Source organism: Jaculus jaculus, chromosome 8, assembly GCF_020740685.1.
Source record: "Jaculus jaculus isolate mJacJac1 chromosome 8, mJacJac1.mat.Y.cur, whole genome shotgun sequence".
Lineage (NCBI taxonomy): Eukaryota > Metazoa > Chordata > Mammalia > Rodentia > Dipodidae > Jaculus > Jaculus jaculus.
Window position 1 is genome coordinate 102,055,999 of NC_059109.1, and position 18,732 is coordinate 102,074,730.

General features: G+C 40.3%; 1 protein-coding gene across 1 annotated transcript; it reads right to left on the reverse strand.

The window, feature by feature from the left end:
• Window positions 1-2,427: 2,427 nt before the first annotated feature.
• On the reverse strand, window positions 2,428-18,727 carry Crnkl1 (crooked neck pre-mRNA splicing factor 1). The gene is made up of 14 exons (XM_004668738.3): window positions 18,561-18,727; window positions 16,734-16,886; window positions 15,686-15,777; window positions 13,536-13,694; window positions 12,582-12,748; window positions 10,845-11,023; window positions 9,260-9,430; window positions 7,828-8,019; window positions 7,152-7,211; window positions 6,455-6,535; window positions 5,186-5,425; window positions 4,157-4,258; window positions 3,518-3,766; window positions 2,428-2,868 (listed from the first exon to the last, which is right to left on the reverse strand). The coding sequence occupies exons 1-14, from the start codon at window positions 18,609-18,611 to the stop codon at window positions 2,701-2,703; spliced, it is 2,064 nt and encodes a 687-aa protein (XP_004668795.1). The 5' UTR covers window positions 18,612-18,727; the 3' UTR covers window positions 2,428-2,700.
• Window positions 18,728-18,732: the final 5 nt, after the last annotated feature.

Here is an 18,732-nt window from a genome sequence, read left to right on the forward strand (position 1 = left end):
GAATTCATATGTAGTCCTTGAACTCACAGCAATCCTCATACCTTGGCCTCCTGAGTGCTAGGATTAAAGGCATGTGCTACCACACCAGGCCATATTAAAAATTTTTTAAAAAGAAAAAAACAGCCTAATTCTTAAAGGCCATAGAACTAGATCATAGCCCAACCATGTATTTGTTTTTTTCTTTAAGCAGGATCTTACGCTAGCCCAGATGACCTGGAACTCATTTTGTAACCCAGGCTGGCCTTGAACTCATGACTACCTGCCTACTGCAGTCTTCTGACTTCTGGCATTAAAAAAGTGCCACAATGCCAGGTCAACCATGTATTTTTATTCCCTTAGTATCCAAAAATATTTACAAAGTAAAGGAACAACAATTACAAAGTAAAGGAACAACAAAAGAAAAGCCTACTTAAAATTGTGTGTGTGTGTGTGTGGTTTGCCTGTGTTGTGTATATGTCTTTCTTTTGAAACATGGTCTGGTTATGTTGCCTAGGCTGGCCTGAACTCTAGGGTTCAAGTAACCCTTTTTCTGTCACCTTTAAGAACATGGTAACTGACTTCTTTGGGTGTGCAAGCAACATAAAGAAAACAGATGAGGTTTAGGCAGACTCATTAGTCACCATCTTTGTGACCTGCCTTCATCTCACTCCTTGAATCTGCACTTATCCAAAATACATTAAATCACAAAAAAAAATTTCCTTCTTTCTCACTGTCTAGAAGACCTCAGCATTCCATGCAGACTTCATCCCACACCTGACCGTGATGCAGGTCCATTGACTAGAAGGGTGATGCCAGAAACATTTATCATTTAATAGTCTTGTTTTCTTCTATCTTCTAATTTTCAAGGCAGAATTTGATAACATTATTGAGCAGTATTGATTTATTTATTTAGACAAATATATTTAGATTTAATAATAAATTTGCTCACAAATGGTCCTTTTAAGACAAAAAAATTCCTAAAAATACAGTTCTGGGCATTAGGCAGTGAACAAAACAAGGAAAAAAATTGCTTAGGAAACTACAGGCCAGTTAAAGGAAAGAGTGTCTCAGACTGGTTAATTCAGGCTTTTTTTTTTTTTTTTTTTAATCCTGAATGTGAGCAACACACCAACATGTATGTTACAGTGCTTTTAAGCTCCATTACTTAAGTTACCTTCTGCATTGTTTTACACCTTCCCTAACCCAAGGGCAAGCCTAATGTGTCAGTTGCTATAAGCAGATGTATTCACGGCAGTACAATTGGAGATACTTATTGATACTGTCATGAAAATAATACTTATTTAAGCATGAAAGTCATTCTTCACAGCATCCCTGTTAAGCAGGCCACTCACTGTCTTTTAAGCAGACTATTATGAGTTTTAGAAGCTGATGAGATCAATACAAAGGCAAACTAAAATGTTGAACTAAAGATTTTCCAATAATATATAAGCCACTACAAGTTGCTTTTCATGTTTTTGGTTTTAACGACTGGCAACAGTGCCTGAGTAATTCCACCCAAGGTTTTCCTCTGGCCTACAATACCCTCCCCTCACAAAGTATACTCAGTAAAGCTGGTCACTATTAAGAAAATAAGGATAGGGCTGGAGAGATGGCATAACAGTTGAAGTGCTTCCTGCAAAGCCTAAGGACCCAGGTTTCCCAGTACCCACATAAAGCCAGATGCAAAAAGTGGCACATGCATCTGCAGTTTCTTTTCAGTGGCTAGAGGCCCTGGTGTGCCCATCTTCTAAGTAACATTTTGAAAAGAAGGTAAGAATATTTAGATGTTAAGGTAACCAAGTACATTCAATTCTACAAGAAATGGGTATATGTTAAGTAGTTGAGGAGCCGGGCATAGTGGCGCATGCCTTTAATCCCAAACTTGAGGCAGAGGTAGGAGGATCACCATGAGTTTGAGGCCACCCTGAGACTACATAGAGAATTCCAGCTCAGCCTGAGCTAAAGTGAGACACTATCTTGAAAAACAAAACAAAAAGTGGTTAAGGATAAGCACTGTTTACTGAGCACGTACTGTGCACCAGGTGTATTCCCTTTCTAATGTAATCATCGGGAAAGAACAGTCAAGCTGCTACACCATTTCTGACTGAGAAAAAAATAAAGGCTGAGCTATATAATCATTAAGTGACAGTACTGGGAAATGAACTCGTTTGTTTGCCTTTAAAAAGAGAATACAGTTACGGTTTCAGAATTTTTTGTTTGTTTTGAGGTAGAGTCTCACTATGTAGTCTTAGGGTGGCCTGAAACTCATGGAGATCCTCCTACCTCTGCCTCCCAAGTGCTGGGATTAAAGGCGTGTGCCACCATGCCCAGCCAGGTTTCAGAATTCTTAACATCTTTCTGAAAAAAATAAGCATGACAAATCTACACCTGAAATACTACTATAGAATGTAACCTGAGGAATCTGAAAAACATCCAGAAGTCTGCAGGTCCATTTAAAACAGATGCTAAGCATTACTTTTATTTCTTTTCCTGGTGCATGATATGGGCAAACACTAGAAAAGCTTGGGTTTAGTCAAATGAAGATATCCAGGGGTTAAAAAATTACTTTTGCTAACCCAAGCATTGTTTAGATAATTAAAAAAGTAGCTATCAAAGATTCCCTACAGGTCTTACTGGTGAAAAATATAAAAATGGCCAGAAGTCAAACATTCCAAACTATTAGTTTATAAAAACCATTCACTTCTCCATATGAAAAACAGATCATGATTCACTCTCATCAATGTCCTTATCCGGATCTTGTTCTGAGACCTCCTTTTCCTGTTGCTGTTTCTTCCAAAGTTTGGCCATGGCCAGAAGCTTGAGGTTAGGTTGGTTGGCAGCATCTTCTGGGAAGATATAGTCATAATACTCTTCCCAGCCTGCATCAGACTGTAGAAACAAAGCAAACAGTGAGCAAACACACTGCTGAAATATGCTTCTAGGTAAAATCTAGAGTTCAAACTCAACTTCTCTTCATCTTATAAAGCAGCAAACCTGCCTTACAAGGAACAACGGCTGGGCCTAGACAAGGGGCTGCCGCTCTGTTGCAGTAGCTCACCGAGCACCAAGAACAGGGGCACAAGAATTAAGAATCTAAGCACAGCTTCTCCACAGGCAACCAGGACGTTCAGTGCCACTTTCCAGCTTCCACCCTGTTTCTAGACTTAAAATGAAAACATCCACCTGCATGAAAGTCTAGCAATCTGCTCATGTCATTGTAGGTATGAAACACCAATTCTTTCCTCTCTATGAAGGTTAGCTTCTCCGAAAGCTGAGTTTCATTTCCGTCTGAAGTGACTTTCTACTTACTGCTGTAGAAATACCACATTCTACATAGTCTCTAGGCTCAGCATCGTAAGAAGCTTTTGCCACTCTCCCATATGTTTCCCAAGTAGCCATGCTACAAGTGGTTCCTATTCCAGACTTCCTGCTTCTACTCTAGAATGTCCATGTTTTACTTCAAATCACAAACTTCAAGGTAAAATGCATTTCTACTCCTTTGGCACCAGGCAAATAAGCTCTAAGTCTCAACTCTTACCCCATCATCAGCCTGAACCTTTCTTCTCTTCTTGACCTTTTCTGGCATGAGTTTATCTACTCGCTCCTTATCTGATACTGTTCCAAACTCATCCTCAAAGCTTCGCCAGGATTCCAGCAACATCAGTCTCTCTTCCTTTTCTTCACAGTTCCGCATGGTTTTGTTAGCCTCTTCATATATTTGTCTGCATTTAGCCACACTTCCTTCTTTCCCTGAAGATAGCTCAAACTGAGCAAAACTGATCCATACCTTAAAAAAATTGTTATGGAAACAGATTAACCGTGACATTTGAAGATGTATATATTTCTAATGTTCCACTGACCACAAAATATTGAACATGTGTGTCATTGTAAGTACTGAAGCAGTTTGCTGCATCATCCAGTGAGGTGGTGACATGGTTTTAAAATCCTGGGTAGAGTAACTGTTCTTCAATACTGTGATGCCCAGGAGATTAACATGCAGTATTAACAATAACCTGGTATAAGCTTAATATTCCCAAGTCTCAAGACTAACAGGTTCTTGCCAAAAGCAAGAAAGTCATTTAATAGAAATTTTCTCTTTAAAATCCCACAAATGCAGTGCTTTTTTAGGACCACTTATTCAAGCAAAATCAAAGAGCACTGAAAAAGTACAGGATACCTTGACATGCTGTGTACGTTGAAGCAATTGTCGGTAAAGATTCCGTGTTCTCTCAGTTTCTTCCTGCTCAATCTCAAAATCAATATATGATTTCCAAAGCACCTAAGTAAGATAGTAAGTCAGTCATGTCCCTATACATCATACAGCTTAATGTTCCTAACCCACATGTACGAACATGGGACTTTTACTCAATAATTAACAGACTGTATGTATACAAATTTTGGTATTTATAAAACTTTCCTAGAATTTTAGATAGAAAAAAAGGGCTTTGGATCACTTTCACACTTTTGAGTTTTTTAAATGCTTTAGAACAATCAAAATTTGTCACAAGTATACCAGGTGCTTCTATGATCCTGCCACATGCATTAACTTCTGGAGAGAAAATATACTAGGTTAGCTTATGTGTGTTCCTAATGATACTGCAAATTCCCGGCTATTTGAGTTCAACAGGTATTCACTGACAGGCTTCTGTAGCCTAGTTAGCGGAGCAGGCAGTCTAGTGGAGGAGTTGAGGCCACAAACGGAACCGGTATTACAGGAAACTCTGCCCTGATGGCAGTCAGTGAACCTATAACTATCCATGGAGTGTCTTGCTAGTACAAGAGTGACTAGATAGAGAGTTCTGTGACATCTTTAAGGTTCACATCTGTCCCAGCTGGGGCTCAGTGCCACCTTGTGGCTTCAACTTCACAACTGAGGGCAGACCAGGACTGGAGGCAGCAGCAGTAATCTAGGAAAAGCATGGTTTTAGGCAAACAACCTCCATTTCCAGTTTTCCATGTTGGGTGGGCGGGGGGGGGGGGGGGCGCTGTTAGCTGTCTCTTTACCTACTGGTCTTCTCTTCCCCATCCCCTTTAACCGTCCCTGCCCATTTTCATGTCAGATGTGCTCTGGACCCCAAATCTAGGGCTGCTTCTGCCATCCCTAGTTAGCCAGATCACCTTTACACTCTACAACACACAGATGGCTACCTATGGGAATACTTGAGATGTTGTCTAAACAAAACTACATTCAATTTAAGATCCTCACCTCTGGCATGTCTAAGCGTGGCTGGCTGATGGCTAATTCATAGATTGCCCGAGCTCTCTCAATATCACCAAGGATTGTCTCTAATTCTGCAAATTTAATCCATGAGGTACAATTTTCAGGTCCAAATTCCAAGAACTTTTCATAAAGTTTCCGGCATCTGTCAAATTCTCGAAGCTGTAGTTCCAATTCTATGTAACCTTTAAATAACTTGTTCTTTGGACATTTGCCTATGGAAGTTCCCTGGAAAATAAAATGGCCAAAGTACTATGATATCTCTTTGGGTTCAACTTGTGTAATTGTCAACCTGCCCTAGAGGCTGTCCTCTATACAGTCAGGGCTGCAGGGTATTGTCAGTGCTGTCACTGCTCACTCACTATTGACAATCATTCAGCTGACCAGGGAGCCTGTGCTCACAGGGACCTCAGAGGTAGTATTGAGAATTATGTCGACCACTACTGCTTTTAAACTTCCTCAGGCTCTCTAGTAACTATGGATTTCAGGTACACAAAAACTCCTTTAAATACAATGGTAATCAAAAACATGACTTAATATCATTACCTGAAAGAAAATTGCATTTAAACAGTACTTGATCCTATTAAGAAACTTTATGACGAATAATGTTAAAAACAAAGTTCATTTAATACATGAAAAATTTGCCTGAGATGATACTATCAATTCTAGCTTGAGAACAGAACTAGTAACTGGTATCTATGGACACTTTCAGTTTGTTAAAATACAATGTTCATTTTCTTTATAATTTAAGTATTTTCATCAAATATTTTTTCAAGTGTTGTGATGATACTGAATTTCCTTTTATTTTTGAGACAGGGTCTTGCTTTGTAGACCAAGGCTGGCTTTTGAATTCTTGATCTTCCTGTCTTAGGGTCTTACATACTGGGATTACTGGTATATGCCACTGTACTCCATTCTGCTGGCTTTTTATTTTATTTTTATTTTATTTGAGAGAGACAGGCAGGCAGAGAGAGAGAGAGAGAGAGAAAGAGAAAGAATGGGAGTGCCAGGGTCTCCAGCCACTGCAAATGAACTCCAGACGCGTGTGCCTCCTTGTGCATCTGGCTAACGTGGGTCCTGGGGAATCGAGCCTTGAACTGGGGTCCTTAGGTTTCACAGGCAAGCACCTAACAGCTAAGCCATCTCTCCAGCCCTCTGCTGGCTTTTTTAAAAGTAGAAATTATAGAACTTGTAAACATGAAGATTTTAACTTCCTTCTCATAAAACTTAATGAAGCATGCCAGTCCTTTTACTTACCAAAGCTCTTCTGGCAAATGGTAGATTTTTCTGTCTTATTTCAAACTGAGCATAATATAACCACATTTTGGCAAATGTGAACTACAAAACAAAAACACAAAAATGTTTGGCTTCAGAAGATTCATTTAAATTAACCAAAGGCCATTGGCAATTTGCTATAAATTTAGAGTAAGAAGGAATGTACTTTACTTGTTTATAAACAAAGAAAATCATAGTATAGCATTAAAAATATGTCATGATCTAAATACTTTACTAATACTTGATAGCATGGAAATGTCTGTTTAGTATATGCCTTATCTTATAGGCCACTAGTAAGTGGGTAGGTAATACATCTAACTTCTGCTCTGACGACACAACTCACAACACTTCTCAAACAGGAAATACACTTTGTTTCTCATGCTGGGAAATAAGGCATCTGCAAGGACATGTTCATCCACACACATATTTACTGGGCTGTCAGCACACCTGTTTGTGCCTCCCACGTGTGTGCTTCATGTACCTTTCTTCTTACCCAAAGTCCTCTACAATTTACATTATTATCCATAGTATCCATTTGCCACTCAGCACAGGTTGTTTCCAGAGGTAAGGACCATCTCTCTTACTTATGTATCTAGCGCTGGAAATAATAAATAAATATTATTTTACAAGTTATTGGATATTGATCCAACTGGGACTGAACAGTTTAGAGCAACTCTACCTTTTTGTGAGGAATTAGTTCCAAAGATGCTTGATACACCTGTCTTGTCCTTTCAGGATCCTGTATTGAAATACATGTATATATACTTTTTACAAAGTCTGCTGCAAATACTTATTACAAGTTTTATGACTACTAATAGAAACAGATACCCCAACAATGAATATGTTTTCTCAAGTTTCTATTTTAAATCCTGATGCAACTTTGGTTTAACATGGCCATCAAACTGAGTGCCTCTTTGTAGAAAAGCCATTTTCCTGAAAGTAGAAAGCTATTTTACAGTTTTAGATCAGTAACAGAGGGTTAATCTTTACCAGTTAACTTATACATGATCAGTTTCTGAAATTTTTACTAAAAAGCCAAAATATACAATTTAGCTGTAATCTCTATGAGCAAACACATTAGGAAACTATATATAATGAAACTTGAGAACTGATTCACTGTCCCCCTTTCAAGTTCTAAGTGATCTTTCTATGCCTCAAGGTTTAAAAACAAACAAAATAAACCCTTGCCTGTGCCTGTAACAGGCATACAGAGTTTCAGTGCTGCGAAAGGAATCTACAACTACATGGCTGAACAGAGAGGCCTGTAAGAAGTTAAAACTAAATTTGTTTCAAAGACCATAACCATCACTACGTATGAGAAAACCAATCACAGCTGAGTACAGTCAACTTTTTACCTTTGCCTCCAATTCCTCATAGAGTGCATAGTTGATCCAGAGGTAGATGTAGCGTTTCCAGTGCCTCTTCTCCTGAATGGGAGGGACGTTGGCAATGGCTCTCTCATAGACCTCTCGCACAGTTTCAGCTTCTGCATCACTCTCCACCAAGCGCAAGTAATCAAACCATGCATCATAATTGTGTGGGTTTGCCTAGGAGAAAAAAAAGCAGCTTAGTGAATAAATAAGAGCTCTACTTGCCAGGCAATCTGAGCTGCAAGGAACACTAAAACTGACTTCATAGTTCAGCAAGTTTCCCTCTGGATTTTATCTAGTATTTTAAAGATGCCATCCCTGAGGTTATAGAAAAGGAACATAAGAAGTAATATAGAAGAATGGTTGTTGGTCAGGTGTCCCACAGTAAAGCTCCTTTCCAGTACAGCCATCACAATGACATTCCAATTTGCTCACTGATTATTTGCGGAGACTCTATAGCTTGGGCTGGCCTTAAACACCCAACTTTAGTTCTTTTTTTTTTTTTTTTTTTTTTTGGTTTTCCAAAGTAGGGTCTCACTCTAGCTCAAGTTGACCTGGAATTCACTATGTGGTCTCAGAGTGGCCTCAAACTTGTGATCCTATCTCTGCCTCCCAAGGGCTGGGATTAAATGTATGTGCCACCACGCCTGGCTTAATTCTTATAAATACATTTTTAATACATTGATGCATATCATGTTGATAACAAAATTATAATGGGATTATATCATGCTCATAATTGTGAAACCTACCTGTTTAATTCATAGAAATTTATCTTGAACACATCTTGCTGACCTACCACCTCATTTAACACCAAACTTAGTTCTTTGCTTGCAGATATCTTAATCTGACCAAGCAAAAGCTACACAGAAGAGTGAAGGAAAATGCTAACATCTTACACTAAAAATCACACTATTGAGCACATTACAGATAAAAAGAATAGAAGTATGTTGAGCAAACAGCTTTTGCTAGGAATTTAAGCTAAAGGACAACCTCTAGCTCTGCCATCTTCTCCATAAATGAACACAGAGTTCATATTTCTTTTGAGACAGGATCTCACTATGTAACCTTGAAGTCACAGTCCTTTGAGCTCTGCCTCCTTAGTACTAGGATTTCAGGCATATACCATCACATCCAGCTCCACATTTCTTTTGTTCAAGTTCCACATTATAGTTAGCAGTCAACAAAATAGCTTTGCACACGTGAATGGCAGAGCAATTCCAAGTACGGTTTGTGTATATTTTCTATCAGGCAGGCTCATTTACTCCAAGCTGTCTGAAACAGCTGCCAGTTCATCACAGACCCTTCATCCAGAGTGTAACCACTGGCAGCCCCAGTTTGTTACTGTTCATATTACTGAACCTAGCTTTGACTGGCGCATTGTTGTTATCTGCAGGTAGCCACCTATACTAGCACTCACCTTCACTTCTTCTTCATACTGGAATCTCCGTTTGCTCACGATGATATCTTCAATACCCCTCCTGTCACCAAACTTCTTCTCAAAGATGGTATAGTTTTTAAAGAGTTCTTGGGCCTCTTGCTTTGAAATTCTATCCAAGGCATACTTGTAGATGACTCGTACTCTTTCAAACTAAAAGCAGGTAGTCTGATTACTTTTTAAAACACAGTAAGTGCATTCCAGCCACAACTACTTGGAGAGTAATTTGTAACATGCTGTAAGTTAAAATTTGAGGCCTCAAAATGCTCAAAGAAGGTTTCTCTTCAGTCTTTTGTTGAAGTTATTTTTAGGTAGGCCTGGTACTCTTCTTTGAGAACCACAAACTGTACAAAACTATCTTCTGTTTCCTCCCCACCGAACTTGAATCCTTCCCAATATTAGTGGCAACACCTCTAGTCACAGACTTGCTTACATTGAAAGCCCCAGGAGTCTTCTCTGGTTCCTCACCTGTTCTTACTCCCTCCATTCACACCTTCAACAGCCCTGCTATTCCTACCTCTTTACCACAGCACTTTTTTTCTCATCCTGCTCATGACCTATCTCCATTGCTTGCCTGTCCTGTTTCAAGCCTCTTCACTGGGCTCCCCTTATTCTAGTCCCTGGAACTGCTGCAGCCTGAAACCAGGACTTTATCCATGTGAGGCACTGAGCTACATCCCCAGCGCACTCCTAGTTCACCTCTGCTACCCTCTCCAGCTATCCTGATGAATTAGCTAGAAGCTAAGATATATCCAGTCCCTCCTTCCAGGATTGGGGATTTGGCTCAGTGGATGACTGCTTGCCTAACAAGCACAAGGCCCTGGGTTTAGTCTTCAGCACCAGAAAAACAAAACAAAAAACAACAACAAATTACCGCTTAGAATCTGAACTCTCCAACTCTGTTTTCAGTGCTGTAAGACAGTATTTGCAACCAGGCATGGTGGTGCATGCCTTTAATCCTAGCGCTTGGGAGGCAGAGATAGGAGGATCGCCATGAGTTCAAGGCTACCCCAAGACTACATACTGAATTCCAGGTCAGCCTTGTATGTTGAGAAAAGAAAAAATCCTGGCAATTGTGTTTTCATTTTAAATTCTGTTCTGTGTTCTAAGGACTTTTGGTTCTTTTTCTGTCAGGCTGCATATCTGTAAAACACTTTTAATCAGGATAACAAAATGTCCAGTTGAGGCTTTTTTTTTTTTTTTTTTTTTTTTAAATAATGGTCACACACAGCCTACAATGGCCTCCAATGTGTGATTCTCCTGCTTCAATCTCAGAATCAATCCCCAAAGAACTGGGATTACAGTCACACACCACCTTGCCTAACTCCAGGCATTCATATTTAAAGGCTTCATTTTCAACCAAAGCAGAATGAAATTAAGATAGTTATAATCTATAACCACTCAATTGTAATTCAGTAGCTCAACAACAAATGCATGCTATTTTCTGTAGGAAGTTATGAATCTGCATTTTGACAACATTTTTTCTTAGGCAAGTGAAAATAAAGTCACTGTGCCAACATGTAGGCTTGTCTACAATGCTGAGCAGTATAGTAGGTAATATACTTACTTCTTTCTGATTTTCCTCAAATTTTGCAAAGGCAACATAAAGGTGTTCATCCATATGTTCATCTCCAAAGAACTCAACAGCTCTCTCATACACTTTCCGTGCATGGGCAAAGTAAGCATGCTTCTCCTCAAAGCGGGCATACTTAATCCAGTTCTTCACATCAGGGTGCACGAGGACAAGTGCAGGGAATGAAGGAAATACAGGCAAGACAACATGGCTACAATAAAAATGGAGACTGGGGTGGTGCTTACTCGTCTAATTCATGCTTGGTATGTGCAGAGGCTCAATCCCCAGCACCTGCCCTTGCTCAAACATTAAACCTCACACCATACCAACTCCTCAAACCTCAACAACTCAAAATACAGTTGTAGGGGTGACAAACATACAAAGGCACTGGCCCTGTGTTTCTCATTGATCTGTCTTCAGTGCTTATTCATATTGGAGTTGTGGATACAAACAGAAGCTTAGAGTCAAAGAAAAACTTCCACAAGTCCTTTACCTGTCTCAATTTTTTCCATGTGTGAACAGAAACACATAATACCAACCTCTCTGAATTATTACTGGCTTCATTAAATGAGGAATCATATGAAAGTACTTATATTTTCTGGTCAAAAGAACAGGGTTAATAAATGGCATCTATTACATTAAATGTCTAATGACAATTCTTATAATTAAGAGAAAAGCAACCTGTCACATGCAGAAAACTGCTGGAGCTAGAGAAGCAGCTCAGTTGGTAAGACACTTGCTGCACGACATGAGGAGCTGAGTTCGGATCTCCAGCACCCACATAAAGGCCAAATGTGACAATTTGCACATGTAATTCCAGCACTAGGGAGATATAGGAGGATCCCTAGGGCTTACTAGCTATCTAGCCTAGCCCAGTTGGTGAACTCCAGGTACAGTGAGACCGTGTCTCAAAGTGACTGAAAATACCACTGGTCTCCACATGCATGGAAATAAAAACTGCTGGGTTTGGTGGCCTGTGTCTGTAACCCAGCACTGGGGAGCTGGGATGAGCTGATCTCTGCAGTTCAATGGCCAGTTAGTCTAGGCCAATGAGACCCTGTCTCAAAAAGAGGCAAACTAATGTACCCAAGAAACAACTCTTGAGGTATCCTCTGGCCTCTACCATGCACATTAAAAATAAAGCACAAAAAAAGATAGTACTATTTTGAAATGTCATTTCATTTCTTTATAGGGCACACCTGTTTTTTAAACTACCTTACTTAAAGAAGTTAGTAGTTTCCAAAGTAGTAATACATTCCAATATGGCAAAGATGGGAGAGCATCATTTCTGAAGTTGCTCTACTGGATCAAATCTAATCCCATCCTACCTCTGAGACCCTGTTCAAGTTATCTGACCATGCCTCAGTTTCCTCATCTAAAGAACGGAGTAGTTCCTCCACTGCAGGATTTTCTTGAAGATTGAGAGTATCTGTAAAGTGCTTGCTTACAGTAGTGCTTGTCACATAGTAAGTGCTACATAAGCTTTATTCTAGATATTTGCAATATAAAAATATAAATAAACCCCAAGTCTCAATGAAAAAACCTCAAGTATCCAGACCACAAATTTATGTCCAGCTGATTTCTACTCATAGATCATAAACGTGAAGCTGATGAGATCTGCCTTCCTGGCTTCTAACGTAGCATGAGTAGCTACATGACCTGACCACGACAGCACCTCTACAGGAGTGGACCCCCCATGACAACAATGTACCGCTCACAACTAAAGGATATAGCGTTCATAAATGGTGCGGGCCCGCTCCACCTCTTTATATCTCAGCTCAAAGTTGATGTAGGAGTGCCAGGCTTGCTCCTCAGGCTGCCACTCCATCCAGCGCTCAAACACCTGCCGGGCACCAGCAACGTTCCCTAACATCTCCTCCATGTACGTGTACTTGTACCTGCAACAAAAGCATACAAAGGTGTCTGCAGTGATCAAAATGATCTGGGGAAAATGATTTGGACAGTTTCCAGTTCTTGTTAAATGAGATGAATTAAAATTTTACCTTTCCTAAACATGTTTCCTTACTGAAATATCAGCTCAAAAAGAAGGAACCATTGGGGAAAAAAAAAAAAAAAGATCTTTCTTAAAAATTGCCTAGTTCAATTAGATACTTTGTTTTAGTACATACGTATGTGCACATTCATGTGCCCATGAGCACACATGCAGAGACCAAAGGGGGACATCAGTATCCTCATCTACCAATCTTTTGCCTTATTTCCTTGAGACAGAATCTTGGAGCCTATAGTTTTCAGCTAGACTGGCTGACCAGTGAGCTCAAGTGGTCCTCTCCTGTATGTCTGCCCTCCTCAGCACTAGGATTAACACATGTATGTGGCCATGTACAGCTTTTTATGTGTGTAATGGGGGTCTGAACTTAGGTCATCATGAAGCTATCTCTCCAAGGCCCAAGAAGTTTCTAATCAATACAAGACTGCAGTCAGGGTTTCATGTCTTATTACATGGCTAAGAGACATTAGGATTATGACTTACAAATGATGTGACATTAAAAAAAACAAAACCCACCAAATAAAGCCAAAAAAAAAAAAACCCACTTATAGCACAGTTGAAGAAAAAGCAGAATGTGAAATTCAATATATACAATACTAACTTTGGAAATAAAACTTAATATACAAACATGTGGGACTTTCTTAGTTCATAAAAGGCTGTTTGAATCAGAAACTTACCAGAACTGGTTGACTCGCGGTAGAGTTGTTATGGCTCGGTCCCAGATGTTTCGGGCATGGTTGACCTGGCGATTCTTCATCTCCATTTCTGCATATTTGAGCCAGAGTGTAATATTTCGATAGTCAACATCTAAAGCACGCTCATAGATGGATCGAGCCCTTAAGAAGCAAGATTTGGAGACCTCAAAAGTAGTGCATATAAGACATGTAGCAATCACTTCAAACTATGTGTAGTGTCCTCCTATTCTATTGGGGCCCACCATAAGCCAGGTTCTGGGCAGAAAAATATGAAAAGATAGGATCTCCTTAAGTTACTGTACAATCCTAAAGATAAATAAGAATGTGACTATACTGTGTTGTGATATGTATGTGAATATATATATATATGGAGAGAGAGAGAGAGAGAGAGAGAGAGAGAGAGAGAGATTGATTGATTGATTAAGGAAGGAAGGAAGGAAGGAAGGAAGAAAATAAATAGATCTGCCTAGGAAGCAGAAAGAAATAATTTGGCAGTATTTGGTGGAACAGGCTAAGTAGTAGGTAACTCTAAAACTAAGAACATGGAGAAGTTCCAGTTTGCCAAGAGGTCAAAGTTGGCAGGAAAGAGTGTATGTTCAAAGCAGAAAGCAGCAACATCTGATAGAAAGAAGTGATGATGTGCTCAGGGGATTGGCAAGTACACAGGCAGAGTGAGGCAGGGTATGTATGAGGAAGTGTGCAAAACAGTGAGACAACAGGAAGGCCAGACTGCAACTTATTATCTTGTTAGCCATTGGTTTTCTGAAGAATACTTTTTAAAAATCTGAGTTTCTAGACATGTGTCTATTTTGATTATATTCACTTCCCAGTACCCTGGTCTTGTTCCCCTCCCCTGCTGCTGAACTCTCTTCTAGTCCCTCTTCTATTTTGATGTTTTCTTTTTTTTTATTTGTTTATTTTTATTTATTTGAAAGCAATGGACAGAGAGAGAAAAAGAGGCAGGTAGAGAGAAAATGGGCACGCTAGGGCCTCCGGCCACTGCAAATGAACTCCAGACGCGTGCGCCCCTTGTGCACCTGGCTAACATGGGTCCTGGAGAATCGAGCCTTGAACTGGGGTCCTTAGGCTTCACAGGCAAGCGCTTAACCGCTCAGCCATCTCTCCAGCCCTGATGTTTTGTTTTTTGTTATTGTTGTCGGTTTTGTTTTTTCAAGGTAGGGTCTCACACTAGCCCAGGATGACTTGGAATTCACTATGTAGTCTCAGGGTGGCCTTGAACTTACAGTGATCCTCTTACCTCTGCCTCCTAAGTGCTGGAATTAAAGGCGTGTGCCATCATGCCCAGCTGATGTTTTGTTTTTGAGATCCACTGAGTTTAATTAGGGTTGCTTACATGAGCATGGGTGGGAGGATAGGGAATTATTTTCCAGAGGACAATCAACTTTTTAAATTAGTGTGTGTATGGTATCGTTTGTGCAGGAACACGTGTGTAGAGAAACTAGAGGACAACCTAGGTGGTTGTTCCTTTCATCTACCTTTTAAAAATTATTATTATTTTATTTATTTATTTATTTTGGTTTTCCAAAAAACCAAAAACTCTCAGGGTGGCCTCAAACTCTCAATGATCCTCCAACCTCTGCCTCCCAAGTGCTGGGATTAAAGGTGTGCACCACCACACCTGGCTCTCATCTACCTTTTTTAGACAGGTTCTCTCAGTTGGCCTGGAGTTCACCAATTAGGCTAGAATGGATGACCTGTCAGTCCTAGGAATCCTACTGTCTCTGCTTCCCTAGACCTGGGATTACAAGCACTAACAGTGCCTGGCATTTTTACCTGGTTATGAAACTCAGGTACTCAGGTTTGCAAGGCAATCACTTCACTTACTTATCTCCTCAGACTCTATTTTAAAAATATTAATATACAGAAAGCATGTAAAATAGTGCTTCTCTAGCTACAAGAGTGTGTGCTGGTGGTAAGACATACCTACAGAGCCTCTCCTGCCACACTCCCATAACTATCCTTTCCAGTGGGCCTCAGGTTCCTTAAGGAAGCTTCGGGAACTATGGAACAAAAAGCTGTAGAGTAGTGCCAGAGGCACAGTCATATGCTTGAACTTTCCCCATTTTTCTTATGACAGCTTAGGACACAAAGTATATTCCTAGCACTTTTACCTTTGGATTTCTTTTAGACTTTCTTCCCATTGTGCATATTTTATCCAGTTACTAATCACAGTCCTATTTTTTCTTATATTGTCTTCAAAAGTCTAAAAGGAAACAAAAAAGGGTCATGTTAAATGGAAAGTGACTACAAATTTACTTTTCACCTTGTACTAAAAAAAGTACTCATTTATTCTTATTTAAGAGAAATTACACATCAGATTCTTGAGGAATAAGAACACCACTATAGGATGTTGCAATTCCAGGTGTATCTTTCAAGTTCCCATAATAGCAAACAGAAAACTGTAGGTACAAAGAATTACTAGTAGAATTGTTGGTATTTTGGCTATTCCTTATAACAACTAACCAGTTTTTAAATATACTGTAGTTTTGTTTCTATCATCCAAAAATGTAGTCCTCTCGGTACTTCTCAGAATTTCACATGTAACTCACTGAGAACAAGTAAGCAGAATACAAGATTAGTGTCTGGAAATGTATAATGTATAATGCGAGGTCAAATCAGACCTCAAAGGCTGTCTCCTGTTCCCTTCCAGGTTGTAATTCTTCATATTGGTTCCCAGATAGATGTGCGTGGTGCACCTTATCAAGTGCCCCTCTCTCTTTCATGTGTCAGTGTTCCATGAGCCACAATGCCATCTTTGATTCAGCGCCAAAAGTAATATCTCTAGTGGAGACATAATTAGTTTTTTTTAAACAGACAATTCATAGCATAGCTTACATAGTTCAGAAAAGTGCAGTTATTTGGGCCGGGCGTGGTGACACACGCCTTTAATCCCAGCACTCTGGCAGGCAGAGGTAGGAGGATTGCAGTGAGTTGGAGGCCACCCTCCAATGCAGAGTGAATTCCAGGTCAGCCTGGGCTAGAGTGAGACCCTACCTCAAAAAAAAGAAAAAAAAAAGGGGGAGTTATTTGGGAACCAGAAGTCCTATATAGCTAGAAATGCTAACCTCATCATATCTTAGACTCACACAAATGAGGAGCTGCTCAGGCTCTGGCCTAAAAGTTCTTAACCATTGATTGAAACACATCACCTAGACCAACCTTCCTTTTCCTCAGTTTGTAGTCATTTAATTCTTCTTCATCTGTGATCTTCTGTTGAGGTGGAGGTGGAAGAAGCTCAAGTTCTCTTTCTTTAGCTTCTCGTAAGAGTTGTTCGGCAGTTATCTGTACTTCAGCTGGGGCTTTGTTTTTGACCTTTAAAGAAAAAAAGACAGTGGTGCTCTTTTCAATATTAAGAATACACATACTTTTTTTTGTTTAGGCTGTGAACTTCAGAAGTATAACCACAGAATGCCTTCTCTGTATGACATGTTCACATTTCTCCATAAGACAGGGGGGAAAAAAGGAATCATATTTTCCATCTAATACAAGAGATCTACTAAAAGTCTTCAGAAGTCTTAAGGGACAAAAAGTGACCAGCCCCTTCCCTACCACCAACTTCTTCCTTTTAGAGAAACAGAATAATAAACACTGGGGCTATCTAGGTACAATTCTTACCAGAAATTCTTATCAAAATGCATGCTACTTCTTATTTGCCATTATAACTTCTGTTCACAGAATGTGTCAATTTATTTTAATAACACTAGTAGTTAATTCAGTCTGTTTTTTTATGGTATTTTAAATAAATTTAAACTTATTTAGTAAGTTTCCATCACGAGACTATAAGCTGCTCCCCCCCCTCGAGGTAGGGTCTTACTCTAGTCATTCTGACCTGGAATTCACTATGTAGTCTCAGACTGGCCTCTAACTCTCAGAGATCTTCCTACCTCTGCCTCCAGAGTGCTGGGAATAAAGGCGTGGGTCACCATGCCCAGTGAGGGTATAAGCTTCTTGAGGTCTTACAGTTGAGGTGATCAATAGAGTAGCTACAAGTCTAAATTGCCATGGATCCCAATTGCAAAAAGTGTGCAGTTTTTAAGACTTAATATGAAAAAAACAAGCAACTTAATTGGACTTTTCCATGAATGACACATGGAAATGAATATTTAGGATACACTGGATTAAAATTAATATCACCTGTGTTTTGTGTAGCTATGATAAAAGTTAAAATCTGCGGATTATATCCTATTATAAAAATTTATCAAAACCGAATTACAAGACAGTTTTTGGCACGCATGAAGTGAAGAGGGTAACTCATATTTAATGAGCATTAAATGATATAAAGTCAGTATCTTTGGAAGTCATCTAAGCAGGTACCCTAAGGATCAAATTCTGGCTGGGTGGTGATGCACACCTGGAATCCTAGTACTCAGGAGGCTGAGGCTGGAGGATGCAAACCTTGTACCAAAAACAAAACAAAAAGATCAAGCAAGAGAATCAAACCGGAGGAAGAGTATCTGTAAAGGCTTAGGACACGGCCTACCACTTACTAAGCATTTGGTGAAATATCAGTCATTGTGGGAAACATAATACATCTGGTGTCTAGCTAATTAAAATTATGCACTAAGCCTGCCGCCTCCCATTGCTTCCACCATCAGCTGGGCTAACTCCCTCTCAGCCTGGTAAAGTCTCAGCTGAAATGTCATTTGCTCCGCAGAGTTGAATCTTAAGCTTATCACACTCTGGTTCTCGCCCGTGGTGTGGTGCACGGTGCCTCGGTTCATCGAGCAAAGTTGCTATTTCACCCAAATCCCGGTACTGCTGGCTGTCTCCGTTAAAGCGTGGGTCCCCAACGCCAAGCTCAATGGCTGGCAGAGCAAATATTGGCTGAAAAGACCCTAAGACTCCTTCTGGAAAAGAAAACAATCCCTCTCCCCTAAAAAACACCTCCCCAGAAGGCGGGCTAGGCCAACACAACTCGTGCTCCGGGGTGACAGGACCCGCGCCCGGCCACCTGTCCCCTCGTCTTTCCCCCTCGCCGTCGCCTACCTTGGCCACCTTGGGAATCCGCTGCTTCCCCGCCGCCGTGGAAGCCGCCATGTCTGCAGCTGCGGGCCTCGGGGAACCCCCTTCCGCACCCGGACCCCAAAACTCCGCCGCGAGGGCTCGCCCGCACCACACAGCTCTTCCAAAACAAACCGGGTCCCGGAGCCGGAAGCGG

Bases quoted from the DNA above. Each gene is read 5' to 3' on its own strand.
- Crnkl1 (XM_004668738.3), bottom strand. From the start codon at position 18,611: ATGGCGGCTTCCACGGCGGCGGGGAAGCAGCGGATTCCCAAGGTGGCC. The intron at 15,778-16,733 runs GTTGGTCTAGGT...GTTTCCTTTTAG, and splicing joins ACAAACTGAGGAAAAGGAAG to ACTTTTGAAGACAATATAAG. The intron at 6,536-7,151 runs GTAGAGTTGCTC...TTTGTTTTGTAG, and splicing joins AACTAATTCCTCACAAAAAG to TTCACATTTGCCAAAATGTG.